The sequence below is a fragment of the Lipomyces doorenjongii genome (genome assembly GCF_038497915.1).
Source record: "Lipomyces doorenjongii strain NRRL Y-27504 unplaced genomic scaffold V1508scaffold_5, whole genome shotgun sequence".
Taxonomy (NCBI): Eukaryota; Fungi; Ascomycota; class Lipomycetes; order Lipomycetales; family Lipomycetaceae; genus Lipomyces; species Lipomyces doorenjongii.
This window is the reverse complement of record NW_027118072.1, coordinates 305,328-332,537: the sequence shown is the minus strand read 5'-3', so window position 1 is coordinate 332,537 and position 27,210 is coordinate 305,328. Positions and strand designations below refer to the sequence as shown.

Below are 27,210 nucleotides of genomic sequence, written 5' to 3'. Positions count from 1 at the left end.
TGCTCCAGATAGCTTGTGCACGACGTCAAGCGAAACCGAGCCGTTGTTTTGGGAAGAAGTGTTGGAGTGAGGAGAAGTTCGTGACTGACGTGTAAAAAGACGGGACGGATGTTGTGGTCCATCGGTAGACGTTTGGTTGGGACATTCAAACCCTTGCCCAAAGCCAAACCTGACTGAGCCAGCCAACCGATGATGAGCCGACACTCCTATGATCAACAAAATACAATGCGAATTATATTGACGATCCAATGAACGCCGAATACACCAAAAGTAATGATATGTATAAAATAAAGCAGATATTATATTGCTGCATATTTATTTCACATCGTCTTTCTTCTCAAGCCCAGCACATAGCTCCACCGAGACACTTGCTCCGACAAGCACATCAATCCAAAGTCTCTGAGTGTCTGACAGACGATCATTTTCCGATTTTACTGATTAATTATTAGTATACGGACTGAATAATGACATCAATGCCTTACGGACCTTCTGAAAACAAGCATTTCTTCTGCTCAGGTTTCCAGAGACTATTAAATCGCATGTCAGTCTCCCTTCAAATGATCACTTCAAGTAAATACTTACAAAAGATCCGGCATTCCCGCAGACCGATGCCCATATTCCTCGCAAAAAACTTTGCATATTGCCGATAATGCATGTCCGCCAATACACTGGTCACAGTTAAGCAGCTACCCCAAATCTGAAAATGCGCGAGACATACCTCCGCGGCCTCTAGTACTTCGTGAATATCGAAATTCCAATCCATTCCGACGCATTCAGTTTTCCGTTCAAATTCACGATCATAGACATCGAAGATAAATTTTGCTGCCAGATTATTCTCAATATCAGCAAGTCTGCGATTAATTTCACTGGCTCGACTCAGATAGAAGGCTTCCGTGGTTAAATCCAACGGAGCTCTTTGGAACTCCGTCTCAAATACATATGGCACTGGGAGGAAAAGAATATCCCAGAAGATGTATGCAAACTTATCACGGTTAATATTGAGGCAAGGTAATGACTTGAAAATTCGTACTTACAATTGTCTTGATTATTCCGCCTTCAGTATGATAGCCTTTCCAGCCCAAGGCCCTATAGTTTGAGAGGCACATCTCTTCTACCGAACACTCCTCTCCTTCGAGATTCCGCCAGGTGGTCTTTCGGCCAATTTCTACTTCGGATACTCGGATACCATAGAAAGTCCTGCGAATTGGTTCCTTAAGAGCCACATGGAAAAATACATGCTTATCTTTCGGTAGGACGCGCAACTCCCTTTCTAGTCGCACGATTCGCTTTTGTAAGTCGTAGTGATAGATCATATGCGTATCAGGATCCTGCAGACCTGTCTCGCAAGTTGCTAGTGACTTTCGTTTCCAAAGGCGGGCTTCCTTGACGTTCTTTTTATCATCGCACATATACAAATTCTCAATAAGTGCTTTTCTCTGGTACCAATCTCCCCTCTTCCCGCGTCGATATATGCGTTGACCTAGTAGAGCTGTATAAATACTATGCGCTTCTTTATGTCGACCAAGCCTGGATAAAACCGCTGCTAGCTTATACATCATCCTCGTATAACTCCACGCGGCGGTGAACCGGATCAAGTAATGATCGCGCTCTTCATTGTGACCCACATGAGTTGAAGAGAGACATTTCCGCCAGTGTTCATTTACTGGTTCTAAAATATCATATAAGGTCTGCAATTTTGATGAAATATTTCCAGAATTGAATATATCATCCACTTGCGACTGAATCTCCAATACATTTTCATAATCCAGTAGATCCTGCCTGCTGAGAAAAACCTCTGTACTGCGGAACACCATATACTCCGGAAAATTCCTCTTTGATATTCTGGCAAGGATCAATTTTCTGAGAGATTTCTCATTGAAATCTGTGGCACGAAAAAAAACCAAATGAGCTCTCTCGAACACAGCGATAGGACCTTCACACAACATGACACATGGGCCTAGACGAATGTAAGTAACGAGGGCAACGTCATTAGAAATTCTTGTATACCTAGTACTTCCATGGACTCCTTCAATAATTTGTGCAATCGACTTCGTCTTCGACCTCTCCCATCGTAGAGCAGCGATAATCCACTTTGAGATAGGTCCAAACATGACTGGCCCTCAGATTGGGTTTTCAATGCAAAAATCATCTCACTCTTATTACATCCTCTAAATCCTTTGTAATTCAACTGCCTACCAAGGTACTTTAACTCATCAACGTTGAAGAGAGAGAGAATCTCCTCTATGTCTATATCAGGTACTGAAGATAAACTTGAGGCAAAAATGCTTGATTTCACGAGCCCCATCCAGGCCCCCTGTAGATCCAATATTTCCCGATAACTTAGCATATCGATCCGAAACCACTTATTGCGCCGACGAAGAAATAGCCGAACATAAAGTTTCTTGCAGTCGTCTTTAAAATTTAGCTCTATTTATCTAATAATATCAATTAAGAGTATTGCAGACCTTCCAGATCCTTGAATGCTTCGAAAACGCGGTGCTCATTGTCATCAAACAGATAACTCTCGTTCTCCAAGACAGTGTTTAATGCAGTCATAAACGCGTCCACATAAAGCGTTCCCCACTGTCTCCCTTCTACTTCCTGAGACTCTTCATCCGTTGGGCTATCCGACTGTTCGATTTTTTAGCACAGTTCGCGCAATTGTAGCAACGGCGCGTCATACCGACAAGGGGTAGGATTCATCCAACACATCAATAATATCGTCACCAGGATCGTCAAACTTGGGCCTCTTAAATAACCGCTGCCCTATCCCATTCTCATCTCTAGAACGTAACAAGTTAAAAATAGTTATATCAGCAACGAAACTGTCTGGCACCCACGTAAGCTCGCAGAGAACAGCTCGTCGTCCCTCGGGACATATGCCGTCAGGACCAAAACTGAACGACATTTACAATCTTGCAGTTATAGTAACTTCAATGGCAATATAAATGGTAAGAACAAGGACGGTAGATGAGTAGTGCATATCAACAATCTTGACCCCTGCCGGGCTGCAGCACGACAGCAATGGTTGGAGTCAAGGACGACGCGAGATGAGCGAAGGGACCGCGTTCGTGGCGCGCGGTCACGATGTATATGCGAGGAGACAGTTTATTATTGATGTAAGCAGGATGAGGTTTGTGTATTGACATGAGCCGCACGAAAAGCGGACACCGAAAAAGCTGTCGAAAATTTCTGTTGAATAATTCATTCTCAATTCACAACAAAAATGAAACACCCGATTCAAAAATTAGCGTACGATCCTCATAGCAATGCGCTCTATCTAGCTGTCAGTGAGCGTATTCAAAAATTCGACAGTGTAACTGGGAATCTCATAAATGAGTGGATTCCTCCGACACCACAAGAGGACGACGATCCACAAGAGCGAAAGAAGAAAAAGACGAAGACACAGGACAATAAGCACAATGTTTTTAGAACTCTAGCTTGCTCACCAGACGGACAATATGTGGTCGGCAGTACGGACGAGCAAAAGTCACTGGTTGTTCTCCGTGCGGATCTAAGTGTAGTGAACATCCGGTAGGTCGTTCCTCTCAAAATGTTCGTGCTATGATCTAACATGAATAGAAATTTTCCAAAGCGGCCATCTGCTATAGATATCACAAGCGATAGTTCGACCGTTCTTTTGGGCGACAAATTTGGCGATGTGTACGCTGTTCCTATTCGGGACATTGCATATTCTCCAACCGCCGGACTTTCCAGGATATCGGAGGTTTCAGAAAGCGAAAGTGGTGGTGAACTAGATCCAATACTGGGGCATGTGTCAATGCTTGTAGATCTGCTTGTAACCGAAGATCAAAAGGGATTGCGACATATCATCTCAAGTGATCGCGACGAGCATATTCGAGTGACGAAGTATCCAGAGTCCTACGTAATTGAAGCGTTCTGTTTTGGACATGAACAGTATAAAATCCGAGTTCTTGCATTTTTGACCAAATGAGCTAATAGCATTTAGGTACGTGTCTCAATTGCTGATTCCATCGTGGTCGCCGAACACATTAATATCCGGCGGCGGCGATGATTTTTTGGCGCACTGGGATTGGACAACTGGAGAGCTATTAGAGAAGGTCGATATTCATTCTATTCTGCATCCGCAATCTGACAAGGATGAATCGGAAGAACAAATCGCAGAAGTGGCAGTCTCCGGTATCTGGCAAGTGCCGGAACTTCAGCTAGTTCTCGCATATGATGAGACGTAAGCGTCATCTATCGCCAGCTTTATATTTGGACGAAATAATTGCTAACCCTCACAGTGTTAAATTATTATTAGTATTCAAGTTACACAAAGAGGCACGACAACTGGAATATGTCAACAAATTCTCCAGCAACATTTTGGACGTCGCCGTTACAGGACAAGACGGCACAGTGTGGCTTAGTATAGACGACACCAGCGACAATAATCCGCTTATCCAGAAATATTCAATCAGTGAGAAGGGAGAGGTATGATATTGTAATACTCCAAGTTTGTTTCCTTGTCTAACCATGTGTAGTTCACCGTCATTGACTCCGAAATAACTCAAAGGATCTTCGACAAGGCATCTTTTACTATTGCGTCCCGCGACGATGTAGTAGCGCTGCACTCCATTGCATTACTACGGAAACATGCAGAGCATTAGTTGCGGCAAGGCAAGAGAAATTGGTGCACGACTATTAGACAGATCGGATGAAATGCATAATGTAATATATCATACTGTACAGACTAAACGAACGCTACATTGTGAAATTTCCTTAGCCAATCATGCAGATCCAACTCGGTGAACCTCTTTCAAGAACCAACCCAGGTTCTCGGGATCGAAAAATGGCTGTGTTCCGTGTCCGAGATTGACGATATATCCCTGCTTTCCACCGCCAAAGTCCTTGATCATCTCCTCAGTTTTCTTAGTAATAACCTCCTTGGACCCGTATATAGTTCCAGGATCAAGGTTACCTTGAAGAACGACACGGCCATTTGTTATTTTCATAGCTTCCTTGGGATCGAAAAGCCAATCCAGAGATACAACATCGTAGCCAGAGTCAGCTAGCCAATCCAGTGCATACCATGCTCCCTTAGCAAAAATAGTTAATGGTATGTGCTCGGTGATACCAAGTTCCAGGAGGCGTTTGCGGAACCGGGAGCTGATGATCCGCAGATACGGTAAAGAGAACTCTTTGAATTCTTTTGGTCCTAACTCGCCAGCCCAGGACTCAAACACTTGTAGCATCTATCACCCCGTTACTACCTTTTCTCGACAAGCATCTAACACTAGGTCACTTACCTGCGCGCCAGCAACAACTTGCTGCGCCAAAAACTCGACCGCAACGTCGGTGATCCGCGACAATAGCTCGTGCGACGCTTCAGGATGTGCGTATAGCCACGTTTTCGCATACCTGAACAATTTTGTACCTCCCCCTTCAATCATATACACCATCAACGTCCACGGTCCACCGCAAAATCCTAACAGCGGGACGCGTCCATTCAATTTAAGTCTTGTCTCCGTGATAGACTTAAACGCCCAATCGAGTTCCTTCAGCACATCAACCTCTTTGGTCAACTTCGTCTCCAATTCCGAGGGTTCGCGCAATGGGTCAGGGAAATGAGGGCCGACCTTGTCGAGAATGTCGACTTTCAAGCCCATGGCTTGCGGGATCACGAGGATGTCGCTGAATATGATGGCCGCATCCACGTAACCGTCATAGTGGTCGATAGGTTGTATGGTGATTGCGGACGCGAGCTCCGGGTTTCTGCAGCATGCAAAGAAATCGTTCCCAGCTTTCACTACATGATATTCTATGCATTTCATTAGTCTGTCATGACGGCTGAACAAGTTGCAACCATACGTGGAAGATATCGACCGGCTTGTCGCTGAATATCATTGGTTAGCAAACCAATGCATACCAACTTCAAAATAGTAAGTCCATTACCATAACCCACACAGGCGGTCTCTCCACTTTCTCTCCTGCTGAATTGTTAGCAATTGCGGCTTGTTGCTAGAGTAACGTAACCGACCTCGTGCAGCACGAAGAATCAAATCGTTCTTTAACGGTGCAAAGTCAGGCATATTTTCCGAGATTTGCGTATTATACGAAGTTTACAAAATAGGCAGCCACTACAACATCCAAATCGTCAATCCGCGTCTGGTTTTTTGCCGATGGAGATACTGCCCAAGTGTTCCCGGTGCTTCGGACTAGATGCTCGGATTTACCGACTACGAGTCCAGACCCCGTCATTGCTAATCCCCTAACCACCCTTGTTTCGGTCGACAGCGGATTTAAGTTTACACAGCGCATTTGTAGTCCTGCCTTCCCGTTCTTATCCACAACAAGTATGCTCATGAAACTGCCAATCATCGCCAGTGAAATTACATACGTTATTTACTTAATACATGCATCCTAACTAATATTCGCAATAGCAAACCCCACCCCGTGTATGGTATGCATGCATCAACAAGCGACATAAAAAGAAGCCAATAAAACAAAGCCAAGAAAAATGTGATAGAAACAGTGCCAAATAAAATGAATGGAATGTAAATATGGAACACAAAACCACACTAAAGACGCCAATCCGTGGACACCACCCGTTCTATAGACCCCACAAACAGTAAACCCCAACCCTTAACAAACATAAAGCCTATATTTTGGAATCCTAAAAATGACAAAGACTATTGAATAAAATGTAAACGTAGATCAGAAATTATGCAAATCAACTTATTTAAACGACGAATACGACACCTTGCGCGAGCTTGTTGGCGAGCCAGACTGACTACCCATGACTGAGTTCGAGCTCGAGGGCTGCTCTCGATCATCGTCGATATCGTACGGCGCGCTAATCGGGACAGAGGTAGTCAGCGGGGACGACGGGATTGAGAGATGTGCGAGGTTCCTGCTCGGTGAGACGTTGCGGTATAAACTCGAACTACTCGAGGAACTACTGGACGGGGATCCCGGCCGCTTGCCGTAGTTCAGTGAGATGGCTGCACCAAGCGACCCAACTGACGCGTTGCGAGGCTTCACAGGCGACGGCTCGATAAGCCCAGATGGCTGCGCGGGCGAAACAGGCGATTTCATCTGTTCCAAATGCTCAGATTTCAGTCGCCGAATGACGTCCTTATTGGCTTTCTCCAACACATTCAAGTTCTTGAACGAGAACGACCCGAAATCATCCGCCGGTACAGGTTCACTCAAACGACGCATTCGACGACCCCGGAAATGATGCGGAATATGTAACGGTAATAGTTTGGTTGAGCGAGTGCTCGAACTTGTCGGCGCGGTAGTCCCGCTCGCCGCACTTCCGGACGAATCTTTCCTGCTGCTTGACTCAGAACTAGACTCGCGCTCGCTCGACCGTCTGGAATTCGCCAGGTGACCTCGACCTTTGCCGTCTTTCTTCGCATCAGAGTCTTCATTCTCTTCTTCAGGGAACGTCTGCAAAGTTGCCCCGCGATCGTCAAAGTAAGCTGTATCCTCCTCGTGAAGCGGCCGCGGAATAAACGGCGCGTCGTCATCACACAAGGTTTCCCAAGTGATCCCTTCAAAAAAAGGATGTTGCTTAACCTGGCCCCACGTCTCTGCGCCTAAACGCTTTTCAGGGTCCGTACAAATTAGCTTCTCGATCAGATCAATAGCTTCAGGCGACAGAGCCAGTGACTGCATTTCTTCGGCATTCGGCCACGCGATTTTTCGAGCAAGAATATTCTCAAAAACTTCGTTCGGTGTGTCAGCATGGAACGGAGGATATCCGCACAGAAACTCGAACACAATGCATCCGAGCGACCACCAATCGCTCATTTCATCCTGACCCGTACCCATAATCGTCTCGGGGGCTAGGTAATCCGGCGTGCCGACGAACTTCTTACCGTCATTTGCAGGATCGAACAACGCCATATTCTGCGGTGCTGGAGTCGGTGGCGGCGGCATTGATGACGAAGCCGTCGTCGAGCCAGAGCCAGAGCCAGAGCCCGAGCCGGAGTTGTTATGAGAGTTCATCCTCATGATACTGAGACCATTGATGCCACTAACTTCGCTGGATACTGAGCTTGCCGTGCTCTGTATATCGTCTTCCTTCTCTTTGCTCGACTGCCGGAGAGCCGCAGACATAGGATTGCTTAGACTGAAAGAGCTTAGCATAGAGTTTATCGATTCGCCTTTTCTCGGGGCCGAGTTAGATAGTGATAGCGACTTTGAATATGATTCGCTCAGCGCGCTTTTGTTCAGGGAGAAATACCCCGGCACATTTAACTGCGCCCCTGAATCAGTTGGCTGCATGACCGGCGTTGAACCGGGTGATATGCCCAGACCCAAATTGGTGTCGACATACATTGGCGTATCAAGCGATCCCAGTTGTGCGGAAACCGACATCGACCGGCCGCCGAATTGGCCCTGCTGGAAAATATCAGGCGGATCGATCGTGCTCGCGTTTCGAGCACGGGCTTGCCGTCCGACCAAGCCCATTCGCGAAAGACCAAAATCAGTGAGCTTCAAGTGGCCGTCCTTGTCGATCAGCAGGTTGTCCGGTTTCAGGTCACTATCATTGTTAGCTTGTATTTGCGAAAGCCGTAGGAACAGACATACCGATGTACAATACCCTGCTCATGCAAATTCTCAATCCCAAGCACCACCTCCGCAATATACTTCTTCGCCCAATCCTCCGGGAATCCACCTCCAAACGCCTTCAATAGCGCTGCACAATCACCACCATTCAAATATTCCATCACGAGATACAAGTACTCCTTACTTTGGAACGTGAAGAACAATTTCGCGACAAATGGACTCTCAGCCTGCGCCATCATGATGGCACGCTCCGCTTTGACGTTCGTGACTTGATTCTTCGCAATCATATCTGACTTTTTGAGAACCTTTATCGCGAAATAGTCGCCAGTACTCTTCTTCTTGGTCAGATAGACGCTGCCGAATGCACCACGACTGATAGGCTTGATGACTTCAAAGTCTTTGATGCTTGGCTGCGCCGGACGAATGGTCGGCGTGACTGACGACAACAGCGGTGACACAGGAGCTTTCGAGAAATCTGACGCCGCAGAAGATTTGCGTCTATGATGGCGCCCAAGCTCTGGATACGAATCAATCGGGAACAGAAGCGGAGATGTGAGCGGAGTGAATGAGATATTATTGATACTGTCTGTAGGGGCAGTAGTGCTGCTCGTGTTGCTATAAGTACTCGACCCGTTATCTGCCGTGGACGATAACTTGAGCTTCTGATTCAGCAACGGTGATTTCGAGAAAGAGATTGACGGCGACTTTTGTCGATGCGGCGAGCCAAACAACAAACTTGCACTGCTTTTTCGGGTCCGGATATTGCGACTTGGCATTTCGGGCTCACTGACAGGAGAATCGGCCTTCTCACGCAGATAGAATAGTGATGAACGACTGCTGTCACTTTCCATGCCTTCTTCGTCCTGGATGGTCAATCTGCGAGACTTCGGTCTGCTCAGCGACGTGAATAGAGATTTTGGCGTCAGTGTTTCTCGTGGCGAGGATCCGGACGTGGCAGACATAGCGCTATAGTTGTATCCGCCTGGACTGGGCGAGGGTACACGTTCGTCACCATAGTCGTCTCTAAACTGCTGAGACATATATCCCGAAAAGAATCCAAAATCTTCTACGTCAGACGCGATATCTTCATCACCGCTCTGATCAGCTTCGTCGACTTGTTGCTGCATTATCTGGGAGACAGTCTCTTCAATAGTCTCGTTCACGAGAACACTAAGTTCTCGCTGAATTTTCTCGGAATATGTGATTGTGTTGCCCAACCGAAGGATAGCCTCGATTTTAGCTTTTGCAATTCGCTCTGTGTCTAGGCATAACAGTACCAAACCTTCACCCTCGACTGTCGACGGCGCGTGCCATGACAGGACTTGCTTCAAACGAGATTCGGATTCGGGCGAATGCACTCGGATTTGATAGCCGCCATCTCCATCGGACGTACGATTACTGTCGCGCAGGGCCGGGGTATTGACTAGCAGCGAGATGTCACACAAGTCCAGGAGCATTTCCACCGTTCGAACCGGCGACCTATGCTTACCAAGATGCTTCAAATGCGAGAGCGACAGGGGAAATCTTTGAGACGATCCAGACCTGTGCAACGGAGGTGGCACAAGAGGCATTCCTCTATATTCGACAACTCCATCGTGATTCGTTTGTCCTTCTAATTGCTCTAATATGGCAAACAAACACGCTCTATGCTCACGAAGATTGTCCTGACATGGCTGCACCTCGCGCTCGGCTTTATGCTCGACGAGACAAAGTTCCGAATGCCGCTCAAACCACCATGGCTGGATGTGCCGCTCGCATATTCGGCACATGATCGGATCTTGCATTGGAAAGTTTTTCGGGTCCGTTACGCCAGTCTGCGACAGTCGGGATAGATAGCTTGCGAGAAAATTGGCGCCAAATCCAAGGGAATCGACAAGCAGCTGGGGAAGATCGACGACTGGTCGTCGCGGCTCGACGTACGGTTTCAATATCCACATGGACTATTAAAGTTAGTAATGAGTGTGCATAGCATGAAGATAAACTTATCATACGTAGCAAGGTTCCAAAGTATGTCTATCAAAAATGATGATTCCTTGACCCTCCATTTCTAATACCTTGTGAGGTGTAGTTTCCGTGGTGTCTTCATGTGATTCCTGGGAGTACGTAGAGATCTTGAGCGGACTGGCGCCAACAAATTTTCCATGAGCAGACAAGGATGATGGTGGTGGAATTGATGTCGAAGGCATTGCTAGATGCCGCATAATCGTCGACGAGCCGGTATCTACTCCGGCCGTCATAGGTTTTGGCGTAACATCGACGGTACTCGCATCCTCCTCCCTAATGATCGAGTTGCGACGCGAATTGGTGGTGGAAGCGTATGTAGAGTTCGTCCTCGACGTGACTGCGGTACTACTCGGAGTTGACAGATCATTGACGACAGCAGCCGACTCCAGCTCGTCCTGATCAGGTGAGAGATTGCCGCGATGAGTAGTAAACCGCAAGCGGTAGGAGCTGTTACTCTCCAGCATGGCATCGGTTGCCTTTTGAAAGACATCTTTATCGCCGACTAGTACTTCAGAGATCGGCTTTCCTATTAGATCCTGTATGTCGATTCTGCATGCACATGTTAGATTGCTGATCATCTACCACGATTATTAGCATACCCAATGACACTTGTCCATAACTTGCTACCCCAAATAATATTGCAATTCAGATCCAGTTCGAGAATGACGTTAACATGCCGCGCTCGCCAGAGAGTGGCTTCGCTTGAAGCGCCGGAGAAAGACCTCCTCGGATCTATTACGCTGAATGACAAAGCGCGGCGTGGATGCTGGACCGAGGGCAACCGCGTTCGAGACGCGGGCGACAAGGATCTGCTCCGTGAGTCGTCATTGATTCCGGTAGCTTCGCTGGGCATGGACAGCGACCTGGAGATGAGAGCCATCGACTCTGCCATGTTTCTTGTAGTAAAGAAGAAAGAGTAATTGGCCGTCACAGGTTGATCTGCAACTACAGAGACCGGCGCGGCATAGTTACAGAATTTGACGGCGAGAAAAGGGGGGTTGGCAAAAGGAGATTCGCCCCTCCAGAGGAGTATTATCAGGAATTGGAAAAGAGAGAAGCGCGTACGATGCTGATTCGAGTGACGCACGAGTGAATTGGAGGTAATTGAGGAGCCGACGCAGTTACCGCACAACTAATGGACGGTCGGAGAGCACCTGTAGCACTTTTAGGAATCGTCCGGGAGAAGGAAATTGAGTTGTAGAAGAGTATGGACAACTAGGGCCGGGAACACAGATTCAGTAGATCGCGGTTAGGGTCTAACAATTCGAAGGCTGGCGTGGAGTGAGCCAGTGCGATCGTCGTTCGTCACACTTGCACTCGTCGGGGAGGCGTTCAGACGAGTGGGCACTTTTTTGTGTGCATATGGCGTAACAGCGGCGTCACAGGGCGTTGGCAGTGCGGCGTTGGACCAGGTGACCAAGCTTGCGGCAGAACTTCCTAACTCGAGGCCGAGAAGTAATTTGCTAAGCGACTTGCATCGGCATTATTTTCGTTCGGAGGCGGTATACTTCCGCCGGCGGAAAATGGTGAGAACGCGACACGCGACTTCGGCCGGGCGCGCCGTTGATCACTACACGCGAGTCGGAACGCGCGCGTGCGGGGAAGGCCCCGTGACGCGACAGTGGCGCAATTATTATTATTATTATTATTAACATCATATTAACTATTTATTTTTATAATATTTGGATTAGCTCATACACACACTCACTCTGTCAGGCCCTGCCCGTCTCGGATCATCCCGTGCGATCCGATCTTCCGAGGCCGATTGAGTTCGGATCCCATGTTGTCCAACCCACACTAATCCTTGATTCGCATCACAATTAATTATATCTCCTCGTCCTAACTGCGATCTCTACTTCTGCGCAGTAATTCATTGTAACCTATGATGGATGGCAATGCCTTCCATCACGCTGCCCTGATTTTACGCATCAAATCTAGTCAATTGTGGGCAAACTGAATCCCTGTGGCCCATTAATGGTTGCAACGTTTCTTGGCCGATAGCACGATCGCACGCTGCCTGCGTCACTGCGTGGCCACAAACTTTACTTCTTTTGGCTTACCACGGTTATGGTTTAACCACGCCAGCATTTCGCATGCTGGACTCCGTTGCCATGGTGACGAGATTGATTTGTCAACAAGCTCCCCTGATCGACGATTGAAACCTTCGAGCCACATGCATTCGTCTCACATTCTGATTCCGTCAAGGTCATCAATCGACCTATACATCCTTTTATGGGCTATTAGATAGCTTTAATTAGTCATAACGAATATCCACGCTCTCAACCACAGCGACAATGAGCATGGACAGGCGAGGATCATACATATCCTCACAACTCATCGTCATCAATGACAAACTCCAGCTCCTTTACGACGAAATCGGTATCTCTGAGGACGAACGCAACACTCGTGAGAGAGACCTCTATTCCGCCGTCTCTCATGCACTCGAGCAGCAGGTCGAGGAGGTTACCGCAGAGAAGGAAAATCTCTACCGAAGTTGCCATGACTTGCGAGAACAGCTTACGACCATGATGGCTGCATTACAGGATGTTCAGGATCTGGATTTGTCGTGTGGAGCCGGCGGGGATTTGGAGATTAAATTTCCGTTGATGAGCGCGTTGGAGAGTCTCAGTAAGAAGCACGAAGAGCTGAAAGGTCTCTATTCGGAACGCTACCAGAAAGCACATGGTGAGTTTATCCGCATTACTACCAACTTAAGCTAAAGGCAGTGGCCCTAGAATTATTCGAAAATTTACGCATGTTTTCGTCAGCAATGGAAGGCCTGGACGTTGAAAACGGCATCCTCGCTCTCAACCCCGACACCCTCAGTCTTACAAACACCAATATCGCAGCACTGGAAGCCGAAGTAAGACGGTTATCCGAAGAATATGAACGCCGCGTTAGAATTGTTCAGGAGGATGCTAATCAGATTGTCACATTATGGGCTCAGCTCGGCACGTCTCAGCACAATATTGATAGAAATATATTAGCATGCTATAAAGATAAGCCAGAAATGCTTGGCCTCACTAATGCGCATTTGGAGAAATTGGGCGCAAAGAAAAATATGCTGCAGGAGGAGAAGGACAGTAGACTTCGTCGTCTATCTGCCACAAAATCTGCAGTCCAGCATCTCTGGAGTAAGCTCTCCGAGGATGAGGCTGCTGTCAGGGCATTCGACAGGGCCAACAGAGGCATCGCATTACACGTCATAGAGGCCGTATGTTTTTATTTTATTTGTAAATTTATTCACATACTAACCACATCGTAGTACGAGCAGGAGCTTGCCCGGCTAAACGAAAAGAAACGAGACCACATGCACATCTTCATCGAGGACGCCCGTCAAACCCTACAAAGGCTATGGGACAGTTTGTACTTTTCAGAAGACGAAATGTTGGAATTTACGCCTGCTTGGACCGACATCTTCACTGACGCTTCGCTGGCCGCCCACGAATCTGAGATCGCGCGTTTAGAACAGCTGCTGCAGGAACGTAAACCTACTCTGGCATTGATAGATGCATATCGCGAGCTACAGGAAGATATAATAGAACTAGAACAGTCACAACAAGACGCGTCACGCTTGATGTCTCGAGGTCCTGGGCGTCGAGATCCTAGCCGGTTATTACGCGAAGAGCAAATGCGCAAACGCATTGCGAAACGGAAGCCAAAACTTATGAACGATTTGATGACGACACTGCGCAAATGGGAAAACGAGAATGGACGACCGTTTATGGTCAACGGAGAGCGATTTCTTGATATTTTACGTGAAGAGGAGGTCTCAGCTAAGGTACGCATCTACTATCTCAATGGATTGATGACCGCTTAACGACGTCCGTTAGTCATTGAAATCCCGAAGAACACCGGCACGTCCAACCGTGGCATCCGCATCTCGCACGACATCTATTGCAAAGCCTGAGAAACACGAAACCAAGACGCCCGTTGAATCTGCACGGCGTCAACCTCTACAAGCTCGTAATCAGCAGCAGAACATACAAGCTGTTCCACCTCCTAAGCAACCAAATTTTTGTTCCACAAAATCGATCGGGTCTCTTAAACGAGGGCACCGCGTCAATGATAATGCGTCGCCAATGCCGGTCCGCAACCAGGGTTCTGCTCTGCGGCATCCTGATTCCGGAAGTTCAACAAGCAGCGATCGGTCGACTAGTACGTGCTCGAATAACAGTCCATTAAGAGCAAGAGCTGCCCAGCACAGGTCCGTCTCCGCATCAGCGACTATTCCGGCGTTATCAAAACTGAATCTGGAGGATCGTACTAATAAATTAGCGTCTTCAGCACTCAGGGCAAAAACAGCGCTAGGAAATTACAAGCCGATGTCGCAAGCTAGTAACCTAGCAGCTACTGCGCAGATTATGCCGAAGCAGCCGACCGTGTCGCAATCCCCCGACAAGCCGCGGCCGTTGCAAGCGCTGTCACAGAATAATTGGAAATTGTCACTGAAGCTGCAGCCGCATTCATTCGCTGAAAGGAGGACGGAGAGAGTGAAACCAAGCATCAGCAATCTTAAATCACCGTCATCATCTATGGCCAGCGAATCTTCGTTGGAAAATGTGAAGCCAGTGGTCGCGATTTCGCATGAGCTGATTACAATTCGACCAGATTCACGAGACGACGTGTATGTTGACAAGAAATTGCCTACAGATTTCGACTCTGCTGAGGATGATTTCATCGACGACTACGATGACGAGTATGATTGTTATGCTCCGCCCGGCCCGATGTCGTTGCAATTGCAAAATGACGCCGGCACGGTTAGTATCAACGACACGATCCTCGCAATCGACCAACTGTCACTCGAAAATAGATTCCAAGCGAGCCAGATCGATTATAAGAAGGACGCAGTTATCGACCCAGACGCGTATCCAGACACCGAGATCAGTTTCATAAGTCCTGAAACCATGCAGGGGTTGGGATACGATTTCACGAATATGAATAATCCCATCGATACCAACAGCGTGGATGAGCATGGGTGCTTTTAAAATTCGATATTTCCATAATTTACGTCATGATTTATAGTATGTGTCGCGCTATAACTATTAGCGATTGCTTTTCGTGTTTAGGTGTCCAGGAATCTTCGGGTTTTATAGTCTTTTTAATGATTTCCATCTGTATGTGAATATAACAAGTGTATATATATTACTAACCCGCAACATGAAACAAATACGCCATACGCCATACGCCATTTTCCAAATCTAGTTACACAGGAAAATCTATTGGCATTGTCAGTCGAGCCCAAATAGTCAGATCAGCGGCTCCCTAAGTCTATTACGAACTTGAGTTCTAAAACAGGCTTGGGCACGTACAGTTGAGATTTCATTCATACCTTCTTCGCTCAATCTTGTAGATTCTTTCCAAGACTGCTCAACCCATTCCACCGATACCACGCGAGGCACTCTCGGCCGACTAAAATATTTAGACCTTTTTTCATAACTCGACTGTCAGCAAAAATATACGTACAAAGAAATTTCACTTCGGATAGCCGTGATTCGATTCTTGGGCGCATCACGCACAGTGACAATGTGTGTTATTTCTCGGCTGTTTATGTCGTTCGATATTCTTGCGCCGCCGAAGGTTGCGTAGTTTGCCGCGATTTGAAGTCTTTTGAGAGATATCAGAATTTTTTCATTTTTTGGATTGATGTGAAGAGAAATACCTGTAAGTTGCAGCTGAATCATGTGAATGCCTTGATACATTCTCGCTCAATGCAAGGTCTGGCTCGTCGAGATATATCACAGTATTGTAGAATATCAAGCTCGGAATGTTAAATAACGACGTGTCATATTCGCTGAGTAAAATGTCATATTCTTTTGCGATAGTGTCGATACTCGGATCGGGCATATGGTTGAGAATATCTTGCAATTCTTTGATATCTTCCATTGACCGGGTGTAACTATCTCCGTACGGATCCACATGTCGTCGAACTGCTTCAAGCAAACCTTCCGTGGCAAAATACACATGTCTAACATCTCGTCAGCACAAGCACAACCTAGCAACTTATTCATCAAAGCTTGAAGCTGACCTAGGCTCATATGGAACAATCCTCTGATTGAAAACGCAGTCCTGAATCCAGGTAGGCCTGACAATATTCCACTTCCCCTGCCGCTTAAGACTCGCGATTTTGACAAGATCTTTGTCCGCTATGACGTGTGTCATATTCTGAGGTCCGGCAGGTACATCTTGAATGATGGTCCCGCCGTGACTGATGATGATCTTCTGCAGCTGGGTTTTTCGTTTAGAGTCAACAAAAACACCTATACATCCCACGTTGGCAATGTCGATCATCAGCAAATCGTTATACGTACAGAAGCTATGACCAGCAAAAATTTGACTCATAGGAACACCTTCCAGAACCACCGTCTCGTGGCCTCCCAAAATTCTTAGTTGCTGGTTCTCAGTCAGATCTAGTTGCTCCACATACATATGTAATAGTCTACCTTCTTCGGCCGTTTGGAAGTTCGTCTGTGCTCCTCCAATTCCCTGAGATTTTATCAGCATCCAGTTCAAATCGTGCATGCTAACAGAATATACAATTTCCGTTCTTGAGACTCAGTCTCAGCTTGCTCTTTCAAAGTCATAAATTCCTTCAATGACAACGCAGTAAGATAATTCTTATCTTGCCGAATTCGTCTGAACCGCGGAAACCTCAGCGTAACATTGGTCCGGTACTGTTCAGACTCGGGTACGACACTCGCAGCCTTAATCTCCAGCACAACGGATTTCTCAGGCAGAATCCACACGTCCGGCATTTCCTTCTCATTCCTGTCACCTGCTAGCTCCATGTACTGTAGTGGCGGTCGCCGGGAGTCCCATTTTTGCCACTGTCCGTCAGTTAAATGCCTAATTGTTCCATATTCTGCAGCTGTGAAGCCACCTCCTACACGGCAGAAAGACCAGAATTTTGGTGGGGCATCACGATCTTGCTCGTTGTCTACTCGGAGACCGCAGAGGAAACTGGCGAGGATTTCACCGCGTTTTCCTTGACCGTAATATCCCCCTACTACGCGTTAGTGTTCGCCGGGTTCAGGTATGTAAGATGCTCGTACCAATAACAAGACAATCCAAATTTTCGCCAAATTCTAGCATGTACTCGGGCTTGACTTTAATCCATGAATCCTCCCTGCCATTCACGACATATGGCGCGGTCGGCAATTTGATGACCAGTCCCTCAGACCTAAATGAAATAAGCCTTTGAAATACTGCATGCGTATTCATGATCACGTACGACTCTGCTATGACTTGCCGCAGGCGTCTGTCAATATCTTCCTTCGTTGATCCTTCTTCGTGGGGATGAATTTCGAAATGTGTTGGAACGGGGTTAACAACTCTTTGCAACAGCAACTGTCGTTGCACCAAAGAGTAGTTCACCACCGATTTGTTGTTGGCATACAGTATGTCAAATACGCGGTCTTAGAATCACTTAGTAAATGCTGATAATGATTAAGGCTGGATACTCACATAATGGATATGACTCTCCCGCGTCTTCTTTCTCGGCATTCGCGGCGGTCTTTAAGTAGCCAAAGGGTTCAATCTTTTCGTCAACGGGATCCCAGGACACCATTTCTCCATCCAATATGCAGCTATACCACATCAGTAAAGCAAGCTCAATATTCGACCTTTTACATACTTTTCCACGTTTACTTCAAACGCCCCGCGAAGATACTTCGTCAGAGCACCGTTCGTATCGTCTAGAGAGCTTCCATAGAGATATGTATAATCTTTTGCTCGGCGGCTGTAAAACTTGAACACTTTTCCGTACTCAGACATGTGCACCTGGATTCTCTCTCCATCCAGTTTCTCTTCGATGAAGAATGTCTCTTTGTTCATGCTCCTTATGACTTGATCATATGAGGCTTTGGGGAAACCTGCTAGCTGTGGTTGGAAACAACTCATCAGATTCACATCTTTCGCCTATTGATATTAGCGTTGTTGAGGTAGTCAGCAGCTTGATGATATCTTACATCGTCCGACAGTCTGTAATTGCTGTCGAACAGTTCCCAGCATACACGTTTAAGACTGCTGGAAATATTATAGAGTTCGTTTGCATTTGGATGCCATGCTGAGAATAAAGTCCGTTCAGAAGCACCTATGTGCATTTCTGTGCAAGTTAGATACAGCCAATGTTGGCTAATTTTCAAGCTCACGTCGCAAAATAACTCGGATTAACCACTTCATCTCCTCCGCATTCATCAAGTGATAAAACTTAGATAGTATTGGAAGTTGGTCATCACTATCTTGTCATCAGCATCATATATAATTGCTATCAGAACAACTACATGCATACGATTTGCTGTGCTTACTGAGTTCGTCCAGTAGACGGTTGACGTCTTCGATCGTCATTGATCCATACTCTGTTCTAATCTCACGTTGCTTGATGACCTCATAGCATCGCTCTGCAAAGTCCCCGGCACCTTTATATTGGCCTGGAAGCTTGTAGTTGACCATGGAGTTCGCATCTTCTGATTCTGGGGAGATGCCAAGGATCTATGATGCGTCAACATATCCAGCCCCGATATTAGCAGAAGCACAATCGAGAATAACCTTAATAAGTAATCGCGCAATTGCTTTCTCTTTTAAGCCGTACCTATCCATCGTTAATATTGGTGGGACCTTCAGATTTAGCTACTCCACATGCATTTGTCGCTCTTTGTCTTTCTGATTTGATGCCTGAATTAGTAGCGATCTAGTGCGATGATCTTTGCGTACTCACATATGGCAGAACTAGAAAGGTAATTAGCAATTAACCCCACAAGAACGAGAGTAGGCAGTAACTCACTTAGCCGAAAGCAAGGATAGATATCATTCCCAACTTCCTGCTTCCATCTTTGGATATAATTACTTAGAATCTTGAATCTTGTTACACGCACATTCGTCGCAGATCCTCCGTGAAATCCAATCTTCTTATTTGACGCCTTCAGTAACGGATTAATAAGACCAGTTATAATTGTGTGAAATGGCGGCGATGGCCCGGTATTCTGTGGTCGAGATAACAAAGTCTCGTCCTCGACCCATGGATCTTGTTCAAACGACTCATCCATCGAGTCATCCATAGTTACCACAATTGTATACACATGGAGTCTTCAAATTGTGCATACAGTTCGTGATACTACTATGTGCCGGCGAAATAAAGAATACGGATTCCGAAAATCACAATAATCACGTGATATTGACGTCATCCTCAGTGTATATTTGAAATGTCAAGTGGAACGCTCTAAACTCTCAAAGGTTGACCGCGTCTAGGCGCTCGAGCCTAGGAATAATAGCCGAGAAGCCACGCGTTTAGCTTTGCAAAGAGTGACCTTTGGCATAATCACTTTCACCGACTCCTTTTGCTTTTACGCCCCGGTCCACGTCAATAAACAACAGTAGCAGCAACACACAATACAATGAGTTTGTGTATACAACGACGCTAGATACACCACTTTCACTCCAGAGATCGCATTGAAATAGCTGAGGACCACTAAGGAGCAGCATATTCTTGTCGGTAGTTGGTGTGAAGGGGGTTCGGGTGGAATATAGTATATTTAGGAGTCCATCAACGGGACCATCGTAGACTTGAAGGTCAAATGTCCGGCGGCTATTCGCGTGTTAACAATGCCACTACGGCTGCTACATCAGCCGCCATCGCTGCGTCTTTGGCATCCGGGAAGGCAGGGACCATATCTCCATCGGCATTGCAGTCTAAGAGTAACAGTAGGAAAATATCTCCCTCTCCGGCTTATGATCTTCGGCCATCACACGGAAATTCGTCAATTGCTCTGAGTTCTGCCGCAGCAGCAGCGAAATCAGTTTCTTCAAAACCATTGCCTTCGGATAATAAGTCAGTCGGTAATGGTCCACTCAACAGCGACAATGTCAATGCAGGCAGCCCCGCAGTAAAGTCTCAAGCCCACGCTGCAGGAGCACCACGAATCAACATTAATGGCATGCAACAGCTCTATCATCCGAGGGAACAACACTATCAATTGAATGCATCCTCTATAGATGCTCCCAGAGGGCGCGATATGAATGCCGGTTCGGCTATCCGCTCACCAAGTGCAGCCGCGACAGCTGCAGCTCAAAGTGCCAACCGACATCAGGTGGAGACACTGGCCATCAATAGCCCCGTCTCCACACCTCAGACTGGTTTGGATTCTGTTGCTGCTGCTGCCAAAAGCTACAAATCGTCGTCTGTATCGCCTTCTCCGAGGGATAGGGACACTGCAGTCTCGTTTTCGACTAACAGTTCAGTGTCTCCGAGAAGTGTTGCATCGTCCGTGGCAGATGTAAAGTCGATACAATCACCGCAGGGTTTACGGTCGTCCTCACCTGCGCCATCTATTCGTTCGACCGTGTCACTCTCCTCATCGTTAGAGCAGCCCGTTGTAGTTGGACGGATTGCAGAGGATATAAATGCAGGCGGTGTATCCGATAGCAAAAATGTATCTTGCGAAGTCAAGAATGATTTAGAGGGAGCGAATATTCAAGCTGCAGCGAAGAAAGTAATGGTGGAATCGCATAGGCTAGCGAAAGAGCAAGCGCAACTACAGCAAGAGAAAGCCGCAATGATCAAGAGTTCTGGGGCATTGATAGCCGCGAGGTTAATTGCTAAACGCGGTGAAGAAGCAGCCAAGGCCGAGGAACTTGTTAATGCCGCCGTGATGTCACAGGCAAAGTCCGCTCTCTCGAAGGTGAGTGAACTGTTGTAGTGTTGGTTTTGATCATAAGTTTTGATTTAACGTATCCACCTAGTCAACACAATTCGAAGTGCTTTGTCCTAGACCACAAAGGGTAACTCAACACTCGATTCTTTCAGCTCAACAGAATACTGGTACAGACCGACCTTCCTCGTTGGCGTCTAATTATTCAGCATCAGTGAACGGCCATTCCATGGAAAGTGACACGAATGAATCGGCTTTTCCAGTCTCGCAGTCACTTTCTGACCATTTGCGTGTTCCATGGCCTGACATGGTCCGAAGTGAGTCATGTCCTCCCGGCGATCTTAATCCCCCGCGTCGTCCGTCTATTTCTGCGTCATCGACTTTATCAGTGGTAAAGTCTGAGCCGAGATCTATTGCAGCTCGGCGAACAATCTCAGATGCTAAGGCATATTCAACTCACAGTTCTTCGCGGCCGATATCTGCAGCATCATCGCAAGTTTTGTCACTACCACCACGTCGCTTGACTAAAATGAGCAAAATATTCCAACCATTCCACAGTTATAACAGGTTTGGTGCTGGAACAAACAAAAGCGTTAGCGGAATATCATCCTCGGTGAGCAGAAGCCCGTCGTCGATGTATGGAAATGCCGAAGCGTCTCTGTCAACAATGTCGCTTCCCGCCCCGCGGACAATACAGGACGATCAAAATGGCAATCAACGGCTTAGTCGTCTCTCAGCAGAATTTGCACCAATGAGAACGCCATTTAGGACTACTATGCGGAAACCAGAAAAGAAGAAGCATATGTTCAATGCCGAGAAGCCATGGAAACACTTGATTGTGAGTGGCACAATCAGTGAGATCGAGCGAAAAAGATATGGGGCTTTATGGGCCGCGAACAAAGGAACACTTCTACCCTCAGAATTGTCGGATTGCGTACATAATCTAGTGGTTAGAAAAATTTGGGAGAGATCTAGATTAAATAGGGATATGTTAGAGAAAATATGGTGAGTGATTATTACTGATCTTTGTTTTGCACCGTTACTAACGAATACCGGTATCAGGGATCTGGTGAGTAGGGAGAAGCAAGGTTACCTGACTCAAGAAGAATTTCTCGTTGGCACATGGGTAGTAGATCAATGTTTGTATGGACGGAAGCTGCCATTGCAATTATCGCCAGAAGTATGGTCTGGTATTGGCCGGTTAGGTATTAGTATTGGAAAGAGTAGGATGCAGCAGCAACATCCTCACCATCATCATCATCATCATCATCATTATCGGCCTCAACCCCGCCGGCGTCGGTCTCGTTAGGTTTCGGTTCTTCTTGTATATTTAGGTAGTAGTAGTTTTGGAGCAGAGTTTGGTATCAAGTGTTGGAGTATTTGTTATGTTCATGTGTTGATGTTTATATGGATCCGGAGTGACAGGACATGGCTTTGGGAATTTTTTGATGCAAATAGATAATACAAAAGTTTGGGCTAACTTGGCGCCATATGCGTTATGATAACGTAGCATATCTTGAAAGCATTTGCGAGCGCCGCGCGTATGGGCCCTTCTGTCGCCTGTTTGATAGCCATACAGTATACGGAACTGCAACATACCGGCTTCACACCATAGTAATCGCTTGCAAATTGCAAGTATGCGCTGTCACATTATGCTGACTACTGAATAATATTGTAAATTATATCAATTTCGTTCTGGAAGGCGACATCAGCATGATTAAGATGCAGCAGGCTCTTTGTCAAAAAACGTACGCAGTACGCAAATTTCCGCAGGTCCAAAGTACCTAGTAATTAATAATCCGCTGATTTCGAGAGACTACGACATTATTGATGTTATCACTGAAAACAATTTGTGAGTCCGCGTAAAATATTATATTACAATAGCTGAGTAACTAGCGTAATTGTGGTTAGGAGATTGCGCATCAACGACAATAATGTATTGATATGGCAAGTCACAGCAAGCCTATTTATTATAGGCTAGATCGGTTGCGAGAGCAAAAGGATAAACTTTCAACTCGTGGGAGTTAACCTGCCCCCCCCCTGAAAACACAGACTGTGCGCGTGCGATTCGGTGATATTGAGACAACCGGTCTTCATTGTTCTTAGCCATGGCATTTTCACTCCACGATTTCGCCGATTTACACAACGAGAACTTATCTGCATTGTCCAGTTAGCAGCTAAAAGGTTCTGAGTCACAACACATACGTTTACAAGAGATAATACACCTGCTCTCAGAGCATTATCGCATATCGCAGCCGTTTCTGCATCTGTAGTGTCGGCGTGATTAAGGCAATGTACGGATGTCGTCCTACTAGACGTAATTTCTGCACATGATTATACTGCTAACAGAGAATATAGTGGCCTCGATTACGTCAATGGTGGATAAGAGTCCTTACCCATTTTATAAGGTATTGACTGTCGGCGATGGTGCTTGCGGGAAGACCTCGATGCTGCTAACATACACGAAAGGCGAATTTCCTGACGTATGTTTGCGTACCCCTGAGCTCGAACTGTCCTGTCGATCCTGATTCTCACGGCTAAATAGTTATACGTGCCAACTGTCTTCGAGAACTACCCTCACAATGTCAAACTGCAGAGCGGAAAAATGCTAACACTCGATTTATGGGACACAGCTGGACAAGAAGATTACGATAGGCTTAGACCTATTGCTTACACGGATGTTGCTGTTGTCTTACTGGCATTCTCAGTGGATATGCCGGTTTCCCTGGAGAATGTGTATGATAAGGTGAGTCCATAAAATCAACAGTGTCTTGAGAATACCTAACCAAATATCGTCACCCCTCACAGTGGTGGCCTGAAGTTATGCACTATTGCCCGTTTGGGACTCCCATGATACTTGTCGGATTGAAGACCGATCTTCGCAGGGATGGTAATGTAATAAAAACGCTACGCTCACAAGGATTGGCACCTGTTACGGCAGGCATGGTATGTATAACCACAATGCTCCTAGCATCTGTACAGTCGAGTTGACAGAAAATTAGGCTCAAAGTATGGCCAATAAGATAGGGCACGTTCCTTATGTCGAGTGCTCGTCGAAGACGGGCGAAGGGCTACACATTGTCTTTCAAACGGTCGTCGACGCCATAAGGAAGCCATCGATTGGACGAACGAAAGGGAAATGCACAATTCTGTAACGTAGATATGCACTCTACTATGGTTCTTTCATTCGTCTCAGTGAGATATTATTTTAGTAATTGTCATTGGCCTGGATAGAGTATTGGGGGATCGTTTCTCGTTTAGTTTATGCTTCCTTATTCAATCGGCATAGTTTACTTTGGTTAGGAGAATTGACATTGATTTAATCCAGTTAGCCTATACGTAGTCCAGTTTTTCCATGCCGCTACGCCCATTTTAAGTCTTAGCTTAACCATCATTAATCATAGACTAAGTATATACGGCCATAGTCACAATCAACGTAATTCAATATCAGTCCACGTAATAACGATGAATCAAGATGAAAAGTCAAATTCAGGTTCCTTTATTGAATTTATGCGCAGCATTCTTATCTCTGCTCCCTCCTTCTTCAACATCAACGATTTCCTCATCCGAGTCTTCATCATCTACGCCACCATGATTTTCATGTGCAATACCATCATAAAATGTACTCCACAGTGTCGATACACTCTCAAATTCCTTGCCAACCTGTTTTATAACCAATCAGTACGAGGTTCATGACTAACACCTGGCATAAGGCACCTACCGCGATTGCACCTTCCAGCGATCGATTGAGAGTGTTTATGTTCGACAAGACGTGTTCTAAACTCTACAAACAAAGTCAGCTTTTAATCTGGTCCAAGATCCTGCTTTATCAACTTACAATCGCAATTTCAGCTACCAGTGCCTCCCGTTGTTTCTCAAAGTACGACTTCTCCGGCTGGCTTTGTGCTGCGTGCGTCGACGGCGATAGGCCCTGTCCAGGAGTAGAGGTAGCAGATCCTACTGCGTCCATATATCGATCGTAATTCCACTATGGACGATAGCCTTTGTCCTATTTTCTTCGTACGATTGAAACGGGGCCCGCTGGGACCACAATATCGCGTTAGTGGGCGAAGAACCCTAACCTATGTTTATGTGTACGCGTCTCCCTTGGGAAACCGATTCGAGCTTACGACCTATTATTTCTTAAGCAGCTCAATTCTGATACGCATTTTGCTTGTCTAGAGCAGGCTGCTCTTTGTCATAAGCTAAGCCCCACCCTTCCATATATCGGACTCCTATAATGTCAGCAATTCAGGACAACCAGGGTACGTTTGTATCCCCTGCGATCTCGTCCGACGTGTTTCTCCATCTTCTTTCCCCTCTCGAGCAAGATCTTCTAAAAGAGTACAAGCTGTTAAGTCAGAATTTGAACATAGTACGCGTATTCCTACACCTTTAGAGGTGAATTTTTATTAATAAAGATGCTAATGTTCATGCTCTCTAGCTCTCGGGACAATTGGCAAAAATGGCTTCAGTACCGACGCCAGAAATATTGGATAACTTGCGTGTCTTAGAGCGCAAGATGGCAATCGTGTTCACACTTCTTAAGGCTTCAGTCTATAGTATCTTTTTACAGCAACAACTTCATGACGAAGAAGGGGGCATCGTATTAGCGGCTGGTTCAGAATGACATGTATGACGGCAATATTTGGATTGTTTTGGCGTTAAAGGTATTCAAGAGCATTAGGTATCTGGGATAAATCACAACAGTAATTAAGGACGCATGTGCGTAGTTTAAGGACTCTGAATCTTAGCGTTCAACTAAAGGTCATGGAGATATGTACAGTATAATAATACATAAATATGAACATTTATGTTCTATGCAACTCGTCGAATCTTAACTTCCGGCTGAAAAATAAGTCTTCTTGATATCCACAGCCTTCTTTCCTCTGGCCCGCGCAATTTCTTCAGGTAACACCTGGTTTCGTAACATCTCAATTGTCGCCTTAATTGTGTTCATCTTGTTGCGCGAGCCGCGAACTTTACCGCCTAAATCTTTCAGTCCTGCACACACGGCCACTTCGTGGATTAAATGATTGACGCGCAGTCCGAAGCCTAATGAAACGTTAATCTGTGACATAACGAGCACTCGATCTAACTTACCAGGCGGGCGGGGCCACAGTTGCACATCAACTCCATGATAATGGTTATCCAAAGAACAAAATATCGTTCTGTTGTCTAGTCGCGGTATGTAAAACATGCTTCTAAGTGCCTTACTTTTCGCCTTCATAACGGCCCTGCTGGATTCATTACGATCCTTGGCTTCGCCGATACCGATCATTCCATTTTGGTCACCGACGATAACGAGAGAATAGAAACTTCGGATTTTGCCCAGTCTAGTAACATTGGAGACAAGTTTCCGAACTAATGGCCTAACTATCAACCTCCTCATATAATCTCTGCTGATGCCTCTGTTGTTCGCCAACTCGGCTTCCACGACATCTGCGTTCATCAAGTCTGGCGGCACAGTCGGAGGGAGATCGCTTGGAGGCGGAACAGGTTGGTGAGGTTCAGAGAAATCTGTCCATGGCATTTTAGGAAGATCATAAAAAGGGTCGTGTTTCGCCAAATCGTCCACATATGAAAGTGGAAATAGCGGCTTCGCCTTTTTCCTATTATCCCATAGGTCGGGAGTAACTGTTTGCTCTGCCGCGATAATTGACTTGAGCATTTTCGGTGAGTAGTATTTGCTCAATCGTTGTATATGATCTGATCTTGTTATAATTGTCGGAAACTCCAGTTTCGCCGCCTCTTGCTTTATTTCCGAAGATATCTTCTCCGACAGTGCCTTTGTCGCATCTGTGGACTCTCGGGCACTCTGAGCCCTCACACATCCATTACCGTGTACTCTTGGCCGGTTTGCTGCCCACAGTAATTGGTAGAACGTCCTTTTTGACATTTTCCGATACTTGCAATCCGACAAGGCAGATATACAGGTACTCACAGACCGTAAACGTATCGTCAAAAATGGTCGTATGAGCTGTCGAAAACCGCTCCATCGCCCATAGCCAAATTTTTT

General features: G+C 46.2%; 11 protein-coding genes across 11 annotated transcripts; 5 read left to right on the top strand and 6 right to left on the bottom strand.

The window, feature by feature from the left end:
* Positions 1-315: 315 nt before the first annotated feature.
* V1508DRAFT_402259 (uncharacterized protein) lies at positions 316-2,908 on the bottom strand (the record flags this gene model as incomplete). Its single annotated transcript, XM_066938474.1, has 9 exons — positions 316-434; positions 487-527; positions 583-668; positions 719-982; positions 1,035-1,957; positions 2,008-2,412; positions 2,466-2,631; positions 2,684-2,783; positions 2,841-2,908. 9 exons carry the CDS (start codon positions 2,906-2,908, stop codon positions 316-318), a joined length of 2,172 nt encoding a protein of 723 aa, XP_066798260.1.
* Positions 2,909-3,183: 275 nt separating this feature from the next.
* On the top strand, positions 3,184-4,738 carry V1508DRAFT_410526 (uncharacterized protein). Its single transcript, XM_066939333.1, has 5 exons — positions 3,184-3,534; positions 3,583-3,918; positions 3,971-4,210; positions 4,269-4,455; positions 4,506-4,738. Exons 1-5 carry the CDS (start codon positions 3,227-3,229, stop codon positions 4,629-4,631), a joined length of 1,197 nt encoding a protein of 398 aa, XP_066798259.1. The 5' UTR covers positions 3,184-3,226; the 3' UTR covers positions 4,632-4,738.
* V1508DRAFT_410521 (Uroporphyrinogen decarboxylase) lies at positions 4,655-6,237 on the bottom strand. Its single transcript, XM_066939332.1, has 5 exons — positions 6,002-6,237; positions 5,917-5,951; positions 5,833-5,857; positions 5,271-5,782; positions 4,655-5,216 (listed from the first exon to the last, which is right to left on the bottom strand). Exons 1-5 carry the CDS (start codon positions 6,051-6,053, stop codon positions 4,752-4,754), a joined length of 1,089 nt encoding a protein of 362 aa, XP_066798258.1. The 5' UTR covers positions 6,054-6,237; the 3' UTR covers positions 4,655-4,751.
* A 283-nt stretch (positions 6,238-6,520) lies between these two features.
* On the bottom strand, positions 6,521-11,739 carry V1508DRAFT_221747 (uncharacterized protein). Its single transcript, XM_066936268.1, has 4 exons — positions 11,145-11,739; positions 10,533-11,094; positions 8,563-10,481; positions 6,521-8,515 (listed from the first exon to the last, which is right to left on the bottom strand). The coding sequence occupies exons 1-4, from the start codon at positions 11,435-11,437 to the stop codon at positions 6,700-6,702; spliced, it is 4,590 nt and encodes a 1,529-aa protein (XP_066798257.1). The 5' UTR covers positions 11,438-11,739; the 3' UTR covers positions 6,521-6,699.
* A 1,106-nt stretch (positions 11,740-12,845) lies between these two features.
* On the top strand, positions 12,846-14,365 carry V1508DRAFT_402256 (microtubule associated protein-domain-containing protein; the record flags this gene model as incomplete). Its single annotated transcript, XM_066938473.1, has 3 exons — positions 12,846-13,230; positions 13,281-13,759; positions 13,811-14,365. The coding sequence occupies 3 exons, from the start codon at positions 12,846-12,848 to the stop codon at positions 14,363-14,365; spliced, it is 1,419 nt and encodes a 472-aa protein (XP_066798256.1).
* A 1,264-nt stretch (positions 14,366-15,629) lies between these two features.
* V1508DRAFT_453767 (ATP dependent DNA ligase domain-containing protein) lies at positions 15,630-19,732 on the bottom strand. Its single transcript, XM_066942553.1, has 19 exons — positions 19,328-19,732; positions 19,262-19,272; positions 19,187-19,206; positions 19,093-19,135; positions 18,836-19,035; positions 18,696-18,781; positions 18,513-18,649; positions 18,179-18,462; positions 18,010-18,131; positions 17,777-17,960; positions 17,598-17,725; positions 17,083-17,548; positions 16,989-17,031; positions 16,857-16,938; positions 16,574-16,805; positions 16,208-16,513; positions 16,012-16,152; positions 15,878-15,957; positions 15,630-15,764 (listed from the first exon to the last, which is right to left on the bottom strand). The coding sequence occupies exons 1-19, from the start codon at positions 19,599-19,601 to the stop codon at positions 15,751-15,753; spliced, it is 2,853 nt and encodes a 950-aa protein (XP_066798255.1). The 5' UTR covers positions 19,602-19,732; the 3' UTR covers positions 15,630-15,750.
* Positions 19,733-19,781: 49 nt separating this feature from the next.
* On the top strand, positions 19,782-22,741 carry V1508DRAFT_410510 (uncharacterized protein). Its single transcript, XM_066939331.1, has 3 exons — positions 19,782-21,221; positions 21,283-22,196; positions 22,254-22,741. The coding sequence occupies exons 1-3, from the start codon at positions 20,118-20,120 to the stop codon at positions 22,498-22,500; spliced, it is 2,265 nt and encodes a 754-aa protein (XP_066798254.1). The 5' UTR covers positions 19,782-20,117; the 3' UTR covers positions 22,501-22,741.
* Positions 22,742-23,566: 825 nt separating this feature from the next.
* Positions 23,567-24,346, top strand: V1508DRAFT_348954 (P-loop containing nucleoside triphosphate hydrolase protein; the record flags this gene model as incomplete). The annotated part of the gene is made up of 4 exons (XM_066936743.1): positions 23,567-23,674; positions 23,737-23,937; positions 24,000-24,137; positions 24,194-24,346. 4 exons carry the CDS (start codon positions 23,567-23,569, stop codon positions 24,344-24,346), a joined length of 600 nt encoding a protein of 199 aa, XP_066798253.1.
* Positions 24,347-24,470: 124 nt separating this feature from the next.
* V1508DRAFT_410502 (DASH complex subunit Dad1-domain-containing protein) lies at positions 24,471-25,326 on the bottom strand. Its single transcript, XM_066939330.1, has 3 exons — positions 25,030-25,326; positions 24,913-24,975; positions 24,471-24,854 (listed from the first exon to the last, which is right to left on the bottom strand). Exons 1-3 carry the CDS (start codon positions 25,159-25,161, stop codon positions 24,681-24,683), a joined length of 369 nt encoding a protein of 122 aa, XP_066798252.1. The 5' UTR covers positions 25,162-25,326; the 3' UTR covers positions 24,471-24,680.
* V1508DRAFT_221515 (DASH complex subunit Dad3-domain-containing protein) lies at positions 25,295-25,997 on the top strand. The gene is made up of 2 exons (XM_066936267.1): positions 25,295-25,566; positions 25,636-25,997. Exons 1-2 carry the CDS (start codon positions 25,432-25,434, stop codon positions 25,819-25,821), a joined length of 321 nt encoding a protein of 106 aa, XP_066798251.1. The 5' UTR covers positions 25,295-25,431; the 3' UTR covers positions 25,822-25,997.
* Positions 25,922-27,165, bottom strand: V1508DRAFT_459697 (mitochondrial 37S ribosomal protein uS5m). Its single transcript, XM_066942749.1, has 2 exons — positions 26,295-27,165; positions 25,922-26,246 (listed from the first exon to the last, which is right to left on the bottom strand). The coding sequence occupies exons 1-2, from the start codon at positions 27,088-27,090 to the stop codon at positions 26,029-26,031; spliced, it is 1,014 nt and encodes a 337-aa protein (XP_066798250.1). The 5' UTR covers positions 27,091-27,165; the 3' UTR covers positions 25,922-26,028.
* Positions 27,166-27,210: the final 45 nt, after the last annotated feature.